Raw genomic sequence first — 16,519 nt, 5'->3', positions numbered from 1 at the left:
GTCATCAACACTAAGGAATTTCACTTCCAGTTCTACCGGCTGCTGAAATGAGCACCTGTCATGTAGCGCATAGGAGGCCACTAATGATTAGACCCATTTCACTTTTTAAAATTATATACTAGACAATATATGCAATAGGTTATCTTAGGATATATGCTTGAATGGAGATACGTGGTGTACTGTGATTATAGCAATCCTTATATGTAATATTTCATTTTTTCTTATAATTCAAAAAGCAAAAAGGCAAAAAAGTACAGTATAGCTCATGTTTAATGGTCCATATACTAGTATATAAGATTTCTAGAATTTTACTTTTTTTTTTTTTTTTTTTTTAAAGATTTTATTTTTTCCTTTTTCTCCCCACAGCCCCCCCGGTACACAGTTGTATATTCTTCGTTGTGGGTCCTTCTAGTTGTGGTATGTGGGACGCTGCCTCAGCGTGGTTTGATGAGCAGTGTCATGTCCGCGCCCAGGATTCGAACCAACGAAACACTGGGCCGCCTGCAGCAGAGCGCACGAACTTAACCACTCGGCCACGGGGCCAGCCCCTAGAATTTTACTTTTTTAAAATAAAAGTAAAATGTAAGATCTTGAAGTTAAGATAATTAACTCATCTGATTTGCGGATTTGCTCTTAACTACTCTACATTGTTATATTACAGAAAAATGTAAGTGAGTAATTCTAGGTACTCCTGAGGCATACAATCCATGAAGCAGGACGAGATACACTCCTATTGCTTATCGTATCATTGCAGAGAAGGTACTGTTGTCGCCTTAAGCTGAGTTCAGTTAAGCTAGTCAATGTTCCCTGTCCCTGAGCTGTGGTGATTAGATTAGGGACAGGTGTGTGTCCTAGTAAAACAGATGATGCATGAAGGAATGCAGCCTCCTCACCACTGAGCAGAAGCTACCAGAAGAGTCATCCGTTGTGTGGATGTATGGAGGAAGGATGTGAGCCTGGAGCTGCTGCCATGAGGGGCTCTAGCTTGGGGATGAAGCAACCACAGGAAGGGGGGACAAAGAGAAAAGGAGGAAAAAGGAAAGTGAGGCTGATCTCCCTGGTGATAATCTCTAGATCAAACTGCTCCTGAAGCTTATTTACCTATGGATTTTTTTTAGCTATGGGACCCACTAAATGCAGTTTTGGGTTAAGCCCATTTGAGTTGTGTTCCCTGCCACTTGGACCAAAAGATTCTTAACTGTTATCCTCAGTGTAGGGATAAAGAAGCTTTACAGTTTGCCTACTGTGCATAGGCTGCTGGGGATCAGCTGTCTACCTTCTGAAACTGCTCTCATTACAAATAAAGGCTATGATATCTGGACATCTGCTCATGGCCAGTGCTGACAGGTCTCCTGAGCACATGCAAGCTGCACATTCCAGGATCCAGGAGAGGGGACTGCACAGGGGCCTGTGTGCGTGCCTCAGGCTAAACTTTCAGGACTGACCCCGTGGGATGAGATTCCAGGTCATCAACACCTTCCTATAGCAGTGGCCAAGCATCTCATCCTCAAAAGAACATCTCCAGCAGCTAATCTACTAGGATGTTTCACAGCATTGCCAGAGGCCTCTTATTTTGTACTCTAGTGAACCGCGTGATTCTGCAGGCATTCCTTTGAATCATTCATTCAGCTCTCCTGCTTTCTCACTCCAGTCTAACCACACCATCTTCTGAGCTTGCTTCTCTTTCAAGGGGTTTACACTTGGTGTCCTGCTTCCTGCATACTGTTCTTCCGGATCCCCACAGAGGCCTCCTCATTTCCATCCACTCCCCGCCTCCGCCGCGTTTTCTCTGCCTTACTCTGCTTTATTTTCCCACTACCTGACACATGTTCTGAGCTTGTTCATATTTTCCCTCCACCACTGGAATAAAAACTCTATTGGGCCAGGACTTCGTCTCTCTTGTTCACTAGAGTAGTTTCAAGTTATTAAAGAGCTCTGGAGTTTGAAGAAACGTAACATTTATTGTCTATTATGTACTGGAGGCTTCAGAGACGTAGCTCACTGACTCTTCACAAGTGATTATTGACATTCCTACAAAAGAGGAAACAGATTCTGAGAAGTTAAACAATTTTGCACAAGAACATCTAGTTATTGAGGGTACAGCCATGAAGCAAAGTCTCCCAAGCCACATGCCATTGGTTAAATTAGGTAAACTCCTTGCTGCAGCCACAGGCTGGCGAGGGAAATGCGAGACAATAATGAATTTGCAAGTGCTTTGCAAACTGCGAATACTACCACTCCTGGCTTCCATTTATTGTATATCTCCATGTGCCAAATGCTCAGCACATATTATCACATTAAAGTCTCAGAATAACTCCTCCAAGGAGGCATTTTTTCAGTATTTCCATTTTGCAGTTGAGGAAATGGACTCAGAAAAGTGGTTTGCTCAAGGTCACAACTGTGACGAGAAGAGATTTGAATCCTGGGTGGTCTTAGGTAAGAAAATTAGAAGCTGAGGCATAAATGCCTTAACCTGAGAAATGTCTAGCCAGTCTCTCAAAGATGGACACCTGGGTGCCTCTAACATATCCCCCACCCCTACTCCTGGGGTGAACACCACTGTACACGTGCCTTTACAGAGCTAAATGTGTTTGGGATATGACCTTAGGACCAGAATTATGGAGTCAAAGGGTTGTGGGTACTTTCCCAGGCTTGGGGCTTCATATCTGCTCCAGGTGTGTCTGGCTCCTCTCTCCCTTCCCTGGGATAAGCCCACACTCCCATGTGAGGCCCAGTCTGCCCCTCCTGAGAGCTGGGGCTAAGAGCCCACCACTCTTTTCTGGAGCCTCTGGAAAGGAGGAAGGTCCTCTCCAACTGAGAGTTCAAGACTGAAATAGCCTGTTTTATGGAAAACCAGAAGCCTATGGAATGCGAAGACTGCACAGTGAAGTCTTCAAGAATGTCCAGGCCACGTGGCATCAAGGAAACGGCTGGGGAAATCACTCAAGGCATAAGACTCCCCCCTTCTTGGGGCTTCCTTTGGGCCCCTTAGCAGCCTGTCCCAGGCCCTGTAGCTCAAGCCTGGCTCTTCTAGTCCCTTCCCTTCTCTGGGCCTATCTCCCCCACAGATTTATAGGGGAGTGTTAGATGACACCATGATTGTGACTTGTAAACTATGAGGTGCTAGACTTAGCTGAGGGGCTATCATGGCTCCAAGACTTGACAATTCCTGGGGACGGAAGTAGGCTGCTGGGAGCTAAGTCTGTGTAACTACAATTGGTCCATGCCTCCCAGTATAAGCTGTTGGTAAGAGCTAGGCTCAAACCCTGGCTCTGCCACCAGCTAGTTCTGGGACCTTAGGCAGCTGACTTCACTTCCCTGCACCTCAGTTTCCTTAACTGTAAAATGGGACTAATAATAGTACCTACCCTGTTGCTCAAAGATTACGGGATGGTGTGACCAATTTGGAAAACAGCTTGCCAGTTCCTCGAAAGGTTAAACAGTTACCATGTGACCCAGTAATTCCCACTCCTAAGTATTTACCCAAGAGAAGTGGAAATATATGTCCACACAAAGGCTTGTACCCAAACGTTCATAGCAGCATTATTGGTAATAGCCCCAAAGTGGAAACAACCCAAATGACCATGATGGACGAGTAGATAAACAAAATGGGGTATATCTATATGATGGAATATTGTTCAGCCATAAAGAAAGGAATGCAGTACAGTACTGATAAGATGCTGCAACATGGATGAACCTTGAAAACTATGCTAGGTGAAAGAAACCAGACACAAGGGCCACACATGGTATGATTCCGTTCACATGAAATGTCCAGAATAGGCAAATCTATAGAGACAAAAAAGCAGATTAGTGGTTGCCGGGGACTGGGGGAGGAAGGATGGGGAGTGACTGCTAATGGATAGGAATTTCTTTTTGGGGCTATGAAAATGTTCTAAAATTAGATTGTGGTGATGGTTGCACAACTCTATAAATATGCTTAAAACCATTGAATTATACACTTTAAACGGGTGACTTTTATGGTATGTTAATTGTATCTCAATAAAGTTGTTGGGAAAAAAAGATTACAAGAGAAAGTAGATAGAACTTGGGGCAGTGAGTGGCTTAATGAACTGTTGGTCATTCTTATTAATTAGATCTCCCATGAGCTAATTTAAAGCCCCGAAAGTACTGAGCTGGGGAAGAGGCTGCCCAATTTCTGGCTCAGCCTGGGTTTTTAAGCCGCTGAGTGTCCCTGGGGGAGTCCTGAAAGCCCTTCAAAATGAATGGGTGAAACAATCCCCACCCACGTCCCTGGGGTCTCGCGAGGAGCGAGGCCTCAGGAGGCGGATGCGGAATCCCCAGCGGACGCCCTCGGCCTCTACCTGCGCGGCGCTGCAGGTGACTGGCCGGGACGGGGCCAACCCGGAAAGGCCGAAAGAGCTCGTTCAGGTGAGCTCTCGTGATTGGCAGCCCGCGGAGGAGGGCTCGGGTGACGGCTGCCCCGCCCCCTCACGTCGGGCCGGTTGGCGCCAGCTGGGGGGAGGTAGGCGGGCCCCAGGGTCCGCGGCGCCCATTGGGCGTGGGGGGAGCTCCCGGGGAGGGCCTAGGGCCCCGCCCCCGCCCTGGTGGCGGCCAATGGGCGCGGCGCGGGGGCGGGGCGTCGGTGGCGTCGGCGGCGGCCGTGCAGCTGAGGTGGCTGGGGTGGCCGCTGAGGCTGAGGCGGCGGGCGCGGCCGGGATGGCGAAGAGCCGCGGAGAGAACGGGCCGCGCGCGCCCGCGGCCGCGGGGAGCCTGTCGGGGACCCGGGAGAGCTTGGCCCCGGGCCCCGACGCCACAGCCGCCGACGAGCTCAGCTCTCTCGGCTCCGACTCAGAGGCCAACGGCTTCGCCGAGCGGCGCATCGACAAGTTCGGCTTCATCGTGGGCTCCCAGGGCGCCGAGGGCGCGTGAGTAGCTCCGGGGCTCGGGGCCGGGGGCCGGGCCGCGCGGGACGACTCGACGCGGACACAGCCGCCCTCAGGACGGACCGACAGGCCCCCCTCCCGACTGGGGACGGCTGACTCCTGTCCTGGCCCCACCCCCTCTTCCCCTCCCGCAGACCGACCCGCCCCTCGCCCGCGAGCCTACTTCCGACTTGGGGACAGACAGGCCGGGACGGACAGACAGGAGGGTGGGTGCCTTTCCCCGGCCCCCGCCCCGCAGGCAGACGTACCTGCCCCCAGGAAGGGCCGGCAGTGTCCTTCCCAGCTGCGGGACAGAACGACAGACACCTGTCCCAACCCTCCTGCTGCCCCCGCGGCCTTCGGGCTGATTGGCTGTGCCCCCGCAGACACGGGCTCGCAGACGGCCGCCCCTCCCCCCGGGCATTCCCCATCCCCCGCGCCCCACACGCCCACAGGCCCCTGGGCTCTCCGCCCCACCACCCACGCCAGGGGAGACCTCGGCAGACTTGGAGGGACGACTGCCCCGCCCCACCCCACCCCATCCCGCGTCAGGACACTCAGGCCTTACCTCAAGGCACACAGACCTCCCGACGGACTGACAGGCCCCCGCCCCCACAAGGAAGGGTCAGAGAGTGCTCCCTGCCCCCTCAGAAGCAGATTCCTCCTGTCAGTGGCAACAGGTGGGCAGACACGCCCCTTCCCAGTGCCCACAGGGTGACAGTGCCCCCCTCACAGGACAGTCCCTCCGCTGGCTTTGCGTGTGCTGTGGAAACGCGCCCCTCCCCCAAAACACAGCCAGGGGCGGGCAGGGAGGCAGCAGGTCCCTGCCGGTGGCTCACCCGGCGCCCCACCCGCAGGGCCCCAGGCACAGCTGGCAGGCAGAGAAGGGGGAGGCAGGGGAGCAGGCCTTCCCTCCGGGCTGGGCACACGGGGCAGCTGCACTCTGACCCACAGGACCACAGAGATCGTCTGGGTGGGCCGGCGGTCCCCCTAGGAGAGATGGACCCCAACCCCACTCCCATCCCGGCTGTCCTGTCACACGAGACCAGCGCTCTGCACAGGACTGACAAGCCTCCCTCACGGTGTGCCTCCCCTTCAGCAGAGACTGCCCGCACTGTCCCTTGTGGGGGCCCACAGGACTCAGCCATGCCCCTGCTCCAGAGGGTCCTCCCTCCCCTTCTCTGACCTGTTGTGACTGCCCAGGGCTCCTCCAGCCTCTCTTGTGACTTATGGAATTGAGTCGACCATCTGTAAGAACCCCACCCCACACAAGGAACCCCATAAAGGTCACTTGTGGGATTTCCCCAGTCCCAAAGCCTCATTTTCTCCAGGCCTCCTTCTCCTTTAGAGAAATGTAGGCCCTTCCCCTAAGGAGAGTTCTCTCCTACCCACTGGATCTGTCTCCTCCAGCCTCTCCCCACTTGCTCACAGCAGGCGCAGGCTAAGCCTATCCAGTCCAGAACTCAGAGAGTACCCTGTATTCTGATCCCGCACCCTGACTTGATGCTTTGTCACAGTTCCCCAGGCATTAGCTTGTCAGAACCCAAAGGGGATTTAGGGTATATTTTTGAATTGAAGAGCAGTCACCAGGAATCAGGGCCCTGGGAAGGAAGGGTTCTTGAGAAGAGGGAAAAAGTTCCCAGTTGCATTCATGGGTGTTTGGAAGGAAGAGCCCAGATTTGCTGGTGAGTTCTAGGAGATAAGAATTTGTGGTACATACTTATCAGCTAGTTAACCAGAACTCAGGGTATAGAGTAGTGTGATATAGTGGTAAGAGGCGAGACTTAGGAAAAAATCACACTTGCTGGATGTGAGACCTTGGGCAAGATCCTGAATCTCTGAGCCTGTTTACTCACTGTAAAGGGCAACTGTAACTCTACTTCCAGGATTACTGCGGGGATTAAATGAGATCAGCTATGCAAAGGTGCCTAGCACAGTGCCTGGCACAAGTAGTGCCCAGAAAATATCAGTTTCCTTTCTTTTCCTTCTAAGGGTCTGAGAATTGAGGAGAAAAATGAGGGCATACCTCTGGTATTTGTGGACAGAGAGAGGCCTCAGTGGGAGCAACTCCCTTTGGCTGTAGTCCCCAACCAGATGGCCAGACATCTGTCTTCCCCACCCTCCAACCGCAGACCCAGGCTTTGCAGATGCCCTCTGCATCACTGGTGTCTGTAGGGCTGGGGCTGAGGTGGGATCCCAGGTCCTGTCTTCTCTTCCTGCCTCACTTTCTTGACTCCGTTGGTCAACCTAAAATCTTTGGTGTCTGAAAGCCTGAATGTTCGCTGATGAGTTTATATTGTGGTTCCAAAAAAAGCCAAAAGTAAGTCTCTGCTCAAGGCTATAAGAGAGGAAGTTATGGGACGTTTCAGGGTGACCGCCCTGAACTCAGTCTCGTGGTTGAGGGCTAGGAGTCCATGTGCTATCCCAGAGAAGTGAAACATTAGCACTGATGGCTGCAGTGGAGATCACAGGGACTCTGGCTCCAGATTAAAGGTCCATTTCAGCCACCCTGGGCCAAAGGTTGTCTCAAGATGGTCAGTTTTGGCAGTTGCTGGGGTCTGGGGGGATGGGGAAGAAAGCAGATCAGAGGCGAGCCTGCTCAGATGACTATTCGGTGCCTGGCATGAGTAGATCATAAAATCATAGACTGTTTGAGCTGGAAAAGATCTTAAGAAATTGACCAGTTTAGCCCTTACTTATACAGATGAGGAAACTAAGGCCCAGAGGGGAGAATAACCTGCTTAAGATCACACAACATATTATTGGCAGAACCAGGACTTGAACCCAGGATTTCTGACTCCTAGTCAGGACAGTTTCCACTGTCTTCACTATCCGTTAGTATGGCCTATGGCCCATGGCCCCAGCAGAAACTCAGGCGCCAGGGAGGTAGAACAGAAGTTTCCTAGCAGAACCTTCCTATCCTCACTCTCTCTGGCTTAACTCAGCACCGTTGACTCCCTCAGCAATGTAGGAAGCTAACAGGGATAACCTAGCAAGGTTAAGAGTGTGTTGTCATTACCAGTCCGTTAGACTGATCAGCTTCAGGGCTGGGACCAGGCTTATTCACCTTTTCCCCTCAGGCCTGCAGAGAAGTAAGCGCACAGTTAATATTTATTTACTGAATGAGTTTTACTGACAGATATTTCAAGTCAGAAAGCTGAAAGTGACCTTAGAGATGGTCATCATCATACAGATAGGTAAACTGAGGCCTGAGAGAAATTATTAGCCTTACCTCTTCAGTCTATTAGGAGCAAAGCCAGGAAGTGAATCCAGAACTCCTGATTCCCGGTCCTAGGCCCTTTCCACTTCTTCAGTTTGTCTTTTGAGCCTACTGTTCAGGGAACCTTTGGTGGGCCCGAGATGGTCCCTGCCCACTCTTAAGCAGTAGCCAGTAAGTGAGGAGAGGCAAGAAAGCAGCCAGTCAGCGAAGGGTCCTGCAGTAGCGTGGGCACAGACAGGGATGCTGGCAGCATTAATTCTTGTGGCTTGGCTGGGGACTGAGCTGGTTGTTGAAGCCCAGGAAGGACCAGAGGAGGAGAAAGAAGTGTCCTCAGCAGGGAAGGGTGGGAGGAGTGATATTACTGTTCCTAATACTTTAGGGTAAAAAGAGCAGACCTGTTTGGGGCTGGCAGGGCAGGGGAGCGGGCAGGGGTCCCTTCTGCAGCATAGAGGAGGTGATCAGGAAGGGAAAGAAGGCTATCAGTTGGATACGGGTCTCCTTGCCTGAGGGAGATGGCCTGAGAGGTGAGTCCCTGACCTCCCTTTCCTTTTCCCGTGCGATTGCCAGGACTGACCTCCTAAGGCTGGAGCTTCCCATCCACCCTTCAGTCTGCTCAGTGCTGCAGGCCAGATGAGATGAGGAGCTATGCTCTCTGGGATCCCGTGGGTGTTGGCTTCCTGTTAGGGGAGAGAGGGATCTGAGCTGGGCCCAGGGAGAAACATCTGGAACAGCAATACTGTCTTCTCTTGATTCAGTTCCCCTGTCCCCTGGGCCCTCCACTACTCCTAGCCAACCTTGGCAGCCCTATGACTTTGGAAATCGTAGAATTGCCTTAATTGGCATTCCTATAGTTTGGTCTGTGCCAGTTTTTGTTGGGGTGGGGCCAGGGCCCTCCTGGCAGGCCAGAGCCTGCCTCCCTGCCTTCTCACTATCTTCTCCAGTCTATAAGCTCAGAGCATCCTCTTTTTTTGAGCTGTTCCAGTTCCCAGGAGAGCATGGAGCTGGCAGTGGAGTGGTCGCTGGGGGGCCCATCTGGAAGGAGGCAGCTGCACATGTGGGGCCCTGGTCTGTGACTCTGGACTACAGGCCCTCCATTTTCTCTCCTCCTTCTCTTCCTCCAGCTTCAAAGGAAAATCCGGTTTGGTGGCCCTTTAGGTGTTCTAGGGCCTCAGACAAGACTTGACTTGGTGAAGGAGGGGGCCAGCACACCAGCTGCTGCCCTGGGAAGGTGCCTGTGTGTCCGCCTGCTAGGAAATCCTAAGCTGTGGGAAATAGATAAGGCGGTGGGGCCTGCATGATGTTTTGTCCTCCCAGCATCTGGGTTTGAAATAAGACCTCCATTGGTCCAGTGAGTCCTGGCTCTGGTCCAGCCACCCATTCAGTTTACACTGAGATGGGGGAAAGAAGGCGTGCTGTGCTCCCTCCTCACAAGCTCTGGAGTCCGGCTATCTGTGTGACCTTGGACGTGTTTCTTCACTTTTCTGAGTCTCAGTTTCTCACTGTGAAATGGTTATGATTTTACTGACTTTGCAGGGTTGTTGTGAGGCTTAAATAAACTAATGTTTGAAAAAAGCCTGGCGCACAGTAGGTACTAAATGAATGTTTTTCTTCCTCTTAAAGACTGGAGTAGCTAGTAGTCCTTTCTTTTCATTTTCTGCTTTCCATCTCTGGCTGTGATAATGAGTGTCATCCCCTGTGGGCAGGAGTGAACTCTAACCAATGGTGAACTCTCACTTTCGCCCAAGAGGGGTGGTTATCCCCACTCTGTAGATGAGCACACCGAAGAAGAGTACCCAAGGTTTGTCAGCTGGTAAATGGCAGAACTGGGACTAGACTGTTTCTCGACGCTGGATTCAGTGACTAAGCCTTGCTAAGGTGGGAAGAGGCAGGGTGCCGGGTGCTCGCCAGTCCCTGAGGTCCACACACCTAGAGCAGGAGTTAGCAGGAACCTGGCTACCTCCCCATTGCAGTGTGGAGGGCAAGGCAGGTCTCAATATAGTGAAAGACCCAGTGAGGAAGATGCCCAGGGAAGCCCTGGAAGCATGGCTCGATCACGCCTGCTCTAGCCCTCCCATAGGCCAGAGGCCACACTGCATTGCTCTTGACCCCAAAATACTGCATATAATGGCCATCTGACTTTGATATCCAGTCTGTGCCTTTTGGAAGGAGTATTTCTTTGTAGGTAAGGCAGGGATTAGCTCGCTATACAAGTGAGAAACCAGTTAGTTAATAATGGAGGAGAAGCCTCATAGCTAGTTAACAATAGAGCCAGATTAGGGAGGGATCCCAGATCTTCTGACTCAGACCATCGCTACTCCAGCTACATGGCACTACCCATGGCACTACATGGCATTCTCTTCCTCACTCCAAGCCAATTGAGCCTCCAGGCCAGGATGCATTGCCCACCAGAGCAGTACCCAGCCATCATCCACCCATTGTCAGTGTCCCTAGCTGATCACTTTCTTTATCCTGCAGGCAGCACACCTGAGGGGGAGGAGGCCTCATTTAGCTGCTTTGTCTGCCCCTGGCAAATCTGCTGCTATCCTGGACCCAGGGACCCTCCCTGACAGAAAACTGTCCTAGCTGCTCTACTGGCAAACCTAAGCTCCTGATGCTTTACCTGCTTAGAGGCCCCCCTATCCAGGATTTCAAGGCAGCTGCCAACTTTGGCTTTCCTTATCTCATCTTTCTCTTTCCCTTCTCCATCCCACCCACCCCAGCCCATTCCATACCCTGTCCAGCTCCTCAGAGGCTATCACAGCTTAGCTCTTTGTTGCTCTTCAGATAGGGAAGCAGGCATCAGACTCAGGAGCCTGGGAGAGAAAGCAAGGCTTACTTTGGCCAGCTTAGCCTTCTTAGCAGTGAGCTTATTTACCATACATTTATTGAGCACCTACTCTCCCAGCCCTTGTGATTGGGACAAGGGATACAGAACTGAACCAGACATCTGTGTCTTGTTGCCCTCAAAGGGTTCACAGACTGATTAAAAAAAAGAGAACCACAAACAAATCATTACAATGTTGAGCAGTAAAGGCTATAATTGAGATGTGTGGTTGCTTTGGGAATATATAGGAAGAAGCAGCCAGCTGTGCCTATAGGAGCCCAGAAAGAAGTGGCATTTGATCCAGGGGTCAGAAGGAGTAAGAAAGGGCATTCCTTTGGATGGGAGGGGACTCATGTACAAAGTTCCACCAAAAGCCAGCTATTTGAGAAATGTGGTGTGCCAAGAGCAGAGGTGACAAGAAGAGTGGGAGGCAGGAGGATGATGTGAAGCAAGAGGAGGCTAGGAAAGGAGGTTGGGCAGACCTTGCCTAGCCTCGAATGTCAGACTGAGGCTTCCTGTGTTTCATCAAGATCAGTCTGCTGCTGGCGTGGAAGATGGCATAAAGATGAGCTGGACTGCAGGCAGTGAGACCAGTTGGGAGAGTTCAAGACAGCCCAAAAGGGCTATGGAGAGGCCCGGAAGGGGTCTAGAGCTGTGAGGATGAAGAGGCCAACAAATCAGTAGGACTTGGTACCTGACTGACTGTGTGGGCTGACAGGGAGTTGGGAAGGATTAGGACAGGCTGAAGTGACCCTGGCCTGTCACAGAACCCTTCTTGGGGCCTTCTGGCCACAGAGAGGGAAAGCCAGCTGTGACTTTCCTCTGAAGTAGACATTGGGCCACTGCTGACTCTGCTTTGTCACATCCCTGGGCTCCCCAAGGTGCCTGGCCTGGCTGGCACGCCCAGAGCACATCAAGGAGTTCTTTGTCTCTCCAGTAGGAGAGTGGGTTAGCTGGCCTGGTTCGGAGGGGGTGGGGTGAGTGAAACTGAGCATTGTGGTCTCTCCCTGGTAAACGTATTGGATGGCAAGGAGAGAGGAGTAAGGCCTGAAGGCATGGACAAGCTACCTTGGGGTGGTGTCCAGCTGGGGAAGGTACAGCTTTGGGCACAGAATAAGCTGATCAAGGGGAGGCAGATGGCAGCTGAGGGCTGGCTTGACCTCACCGCAGGTCTTTATTCTGTTCCTGGAGTTGGTGCCTTAGCTGGGTCAGGTGGAAGCAAGTCCAGTGCCTATGAGAAGGCAAACCCATCAGCACTAAGGGGCACCACCAGCCATTTCTCAGAGATGAGAGATTCTGGCTGGAAGTGTGGATTTAGGCTAGTAGTGGGAGAGGTTTCTGAACCAAGCACAGGGGTCAAGGTGCCGGTGCCGGCTCCACCACTGAACATTGTGGCGTGTGCCTTAGACATGTCCCTTTACCTGACCATGGGGCTAATGCTCCCTGTTTTTCATCCAGCACTTACTCATGTGTGCAGCAGTTTGCTAGGCTCAGGGGATAGAGATCTGGTCCTGTCCTCCCAGAATTTATAGCCTAGCAGGGATGTCAGACATTTAACAAGTACATAGTTAAAGGTGTGGCCTGTATACAAAAGGATTGTGCACATCAAACAAGATAAGTGGATTAGGAATATAGTGTAAACAAAGACTGCTGAACAGGATCAGGAGGCCTGAGTCCTGGGCCTCACTGGGCCCTAACTAGCTGTGTGTGACCTTGAGAAAGTTGCTTAATCTTTCTAAGCCTGAGTTTCCTTCAGATGTAAACTAAGGCAGTTTTAACTGGATAATGTTGAAGAGCTCTTCTGCTTCTGACATTCTGAGACTGACATTGGAATATATGAAAAGTGCTTTCAGAAGTTTTTCATGAGGTACTACAAGGGGTCGTCCCAGCACAGCCCAACAGAGGCCAATACTTCCAGCATGCTCTGTTCTTCATGTGAGAGGACCTCTCTTGGTGTGTAGACCAGTGGCCTTCATGTGTTTGGAAGTGTAATCAAATCAAAGGAGGCTTTGATTTGTCTAGCTCTTTAGTCTGCTAAGTGCTTTCATTCCCCTTTCTCTCCAGTAATCATTACAGGAGCAATGGGAAATCAGTAGGGTAAGTTTTATCTTACTCTGTTTACAGACAAGGAAACCAAAGCTGAGCAAGTCATGAAACTGGGCCTGGAACCCAGAATTCCTCCTTCCCACTCTTCTGTCTTACTAAAGCTGGTAGCCACTGTGTGCCCTTTCCTCCTCATCCCTGTTCCAGGCTTAGGACTTCAGCCCAGCCTCAAGTGTCTATACTTCTAGTAGGTTTCTTGAGGTGTTTTTGTAGTTGAGTTGTCATGATGGATGGCATACTTCCTGTCCAGGTACAGCCCCTCTCTTGTACCCCAAGACCAGGCAGGAGGAGCTAGGTATTGAGGGGGCCCAGGAACATAGTGTGGACAATTCTTGTTCCTCCTCAGTGCATTCTGGGCCCTGGACTCTGTGTGTCCAGAAGTGATCCTTTCCAGCCAGCCACTTTTGGAGGATGCTGCTTTTATCCCTTCCCTCTCTATCTTGGTTTCACAAAAAATTAGAACATGAATTTGATCCTAGGAGAGCCCAGGTTCAGAACACCAGCAGACCTGGCTTCAAGTCCTGGCTCTGTCACTTTCTAGCCATGTGACCTCTCTGAGTCTGTAAATGGGCCAGGTGGTAGCATTGGAAGGGAGGTATTATGAAGATTAAGGGAGGCGATGTTGGTAAAGCACCCAAACAGTGTCTGCCACAAAGTAAGGGCTCCATGGTACATGGTGGCTCTTATAACTTGAGTGTGAATTATCCCCTGAGGTTCACTTCAGGTGAGATAACAAGGCAGTATGGAGGTGAACATCCAGATTCACTCACGTGCTCTGCCCACCCACCCTTGGGCCTTGTGGAGAAGGCAGGAGCCAGATCCACTCAGCTTGTGGTCTGGGGCTTTCTGGCCTGCCAGAGCAGGTTGGGGATCCCTCCATCAGTTCCTCACTGAGTCATTTGGAACTGAGTCCTCAGCGACCCTGACTCTGAGGGCTCTGATCTGAAGCCCTGACCTTTCTTCTCTTTGGCCTGTGAAGATAAAACAGAAGTGAGAACAGAGGTGGGTCTCCTGAAAGATTCAACTCAAAGCATGCAACCATAGGGCAGCCTGAGGCCTCTGCCCTCCTGGGTAGTGGCAGTCACTTGGCGAAGGAGTCGGAATTTACTTCATAACTACCACCACTTTCCTTCTATGTTCCTTGTAGACTTTCATCCTGGGCTTCCTGTCCTGACTCTGAATGACCCCCTCCATCTTCCCACCATAGTCACATGATAACACCCTTTCACAGAACAGCCTGCATGGTGAACCAGGCTTCCACCGACACCACCTCATTTAATTCTGTGAGACATACTTATCATCATAATCTCCATTTTACAAAGGCAAACGCCAATCCCAGAGAGGTAAAGTCAGTTGCCAAGCATTACACAGTTTATGGCTCTGAATCCACTAAGCTCCAAGATCCTCGGCAGTAAGGCTTGTGGGCAACCCAGCCTCGTGGCCAGCACTAAGTGCTGGAGTTGATTGGGACAGAGCAGGAGAAGAGCAGGGCTTCTTCACCTCCCACGGCTGTCCTCGCTCACCCTGGGCCTTGGAGAGTTACTGGCTTGCTGAAAACCTGTGTTTCTTCATCTGCAGAAGGGGGTTGATAATTAGAGGACCTACCTCATGGGCTTGATGTCAGGATTAAATGAAATAATGTAAGTTAAGTGCTGAGCACCGTGTCTGGTGCATAGCAAGTGCCTGGTAAGTGTTATAACAGACATGCAGTTATGTTAATTGAATATTGGAATTATAATGTTGTTAAAGGCCATCATCAGGCACATCTGTGCTCAGCCCTTTGCTGGACTTCAAGGAGATCCAGAGCTGGTATCTGGCCAGAGAGGGAGTGCCCTTTATCAAGCACTGTCTGTGCTTTATCCACCTGATCTCAAGGTAGAGAACGGTCTTCCTGTTTCACTGCAGAGCCCGAGGTCGCAAAGCTAATGAATCTCTTGACACATGTTTACTGAGCATTGGCTAGGTACCAGGCTCTGTTCTAGGCCCAGGATACACTGCAGAGAATAGGACCAGCAGAGCCCCTGCCCTCCAGGAGCACACCTTCTTGTGGAATGCTGCCTCAGCAAGGCTGACAGTTGGGTGGAGAAGCCGTCCCTACTCTGCTGGATGGTTCACATTCCCCAAACAAGCCGTGCCCTTTTCTGTTAACTTGTGCTTGCTCATACCTAGTCTTCTGCCTGGTGTGCCCTTTCCCCTTTCTCACCCTGGCCACTTCCTGTCACCCTTCAAGGACCATCTCAAAAGTCAACTCTCCTTTAAAGCTTTACCTAAACACCCCTGCTCCCACCCTGGGGGCTTCTCCTAGCTGCCTCCCCCCTTTTTGTTTTTTTGAGGAAGATTATCCCTAAGCTAACATTCTCTGCCAGTCCTCCTCTTTTTGCTGAGAAAGATTGGCCCTGAGCTAACATCCGGGCCCATCTTCCTCTATTTTATATGTGGGACGCCTGCCACAGCACGGCTCAATAAATGGGGTGTAGGTACGTGCCCAGGATCTGAACTGGTGGACCCCAGGCCGCCGAAGCTAACCATTACGCCACCAGGCTGACCCCTCCTAGCACCTTCTCCATGCTTCTGTGATAGCACTTCTATGTGTGCTAGTTATTTACTCACCCACCTGTCTCCTCTGCCAGATTGACCTCCTCAAGGGCAGGGACTGTATTTTATTCATCTTTGTAGATTCAGGGCCTGGAACACAGGCTCTAGAGAGAGTGTATGGAATATAATGAGGTGCTTATTGTGTTCTGTTCCTGGAGTAGTTAGGAAAGCTTTTGCAGAGACAAGAAAGATTTCTGAATGAGGCCTCAGACCTCAGAAGATGAGTGGGATGCAATTAGAGTTGGGGTAGGGGTGAGGGAGGGCAGCTCAGAGAGAGGGCCACCTAGAGATAGGGCTGGGGTAAAAAGAGGGAAGTTTAAGGGAATAGGAGAGCCTGAGAGCCAGGGCCTGAGATTTCTATTGGACAAGGAGGGCAGTAGGGAGCCTTAAAGGAATCTGAGCAGAGGAGGGACCTTATATAAACAGTGAGTCAAAACTAGTTTGGTAAGATCTATCAATAAGATCTAGCCATTTGGTAAGGATGGGTGAGGGGGCCATACATGAGTCAGGTTGGCCCCAGGTGCCTGAAGTGAGATTGTGATCTGAGGACCCAGTTGCTGGCAGGCATTTCAAGCACTACTCTCTCTGCCTGGTCAGGTTAGGGGCTTGGGGAAGGGACGTCTTCTATTGAGAATAGTCTCCATACCTCCATACCTCCACAAACCTTCTATTAAGAATAGCCTCCAACCTGCAGTTGTCAGGGAGAGCTGCCCTGGGGGTTTCTCTTGTGGTCTCTGCCTTGCCCTAGCTGAGTAGGGGTCAGGGAGAGGGGATTCCTTGCTTTTTAGAGCCAGCAAGGTTGGTACCTAAAGGAACCATTTCTTCCCTCTGACTTTGAGGGGAGTGGAGCTGAGCAGAGTGGAGAGCTGGGCAAAGGCCCAGGGCACCGAGGCC

At 51.3% G+C, this 16,519-nt stretch overlaps 1 protein-coding gene across 1 annotated transcript in view; it reads left to right on the top strand.

Moving 5' to 3' along the window:
• Positions 1-4,272: 4,272 nt before the first annotated feature.
• Positions 4,273-16,519, top strand: part of TBC1D10A (TBC1 domain family member 10A) — a 30,515-nt gene continuing 18,268 nt past the window's right edge. Inside the window, exon 1 of the mRNA XM_046639640.1 lies at positions 4,273-4,886. Coding sequence (XP_046495596.1) covers positions 4,288-4,886 — 599 coding nt within the window. The 5' untranslated portion in view covers positions 4,273-4,287. The remainder of the gene's footprint in view (positions 4,887-16,519) is intronic.

Source organism: Equus quagga, chromosome 15 (genome assembly GCF_021613505.1).
Source record: "Equus quagga isolate Etosha38 chromosome 15, UCLA_HA_Equagga_1.0, whole genome shotgun sequence".
NCBI lineage: Eukaryota > Metazoa > Chordata > Mammalia > Perissodactyla > Equidae > Equus > Equus quagga.
This window is presented reverse-complemented; position numbering and strand designations above follow the sequence as displayed.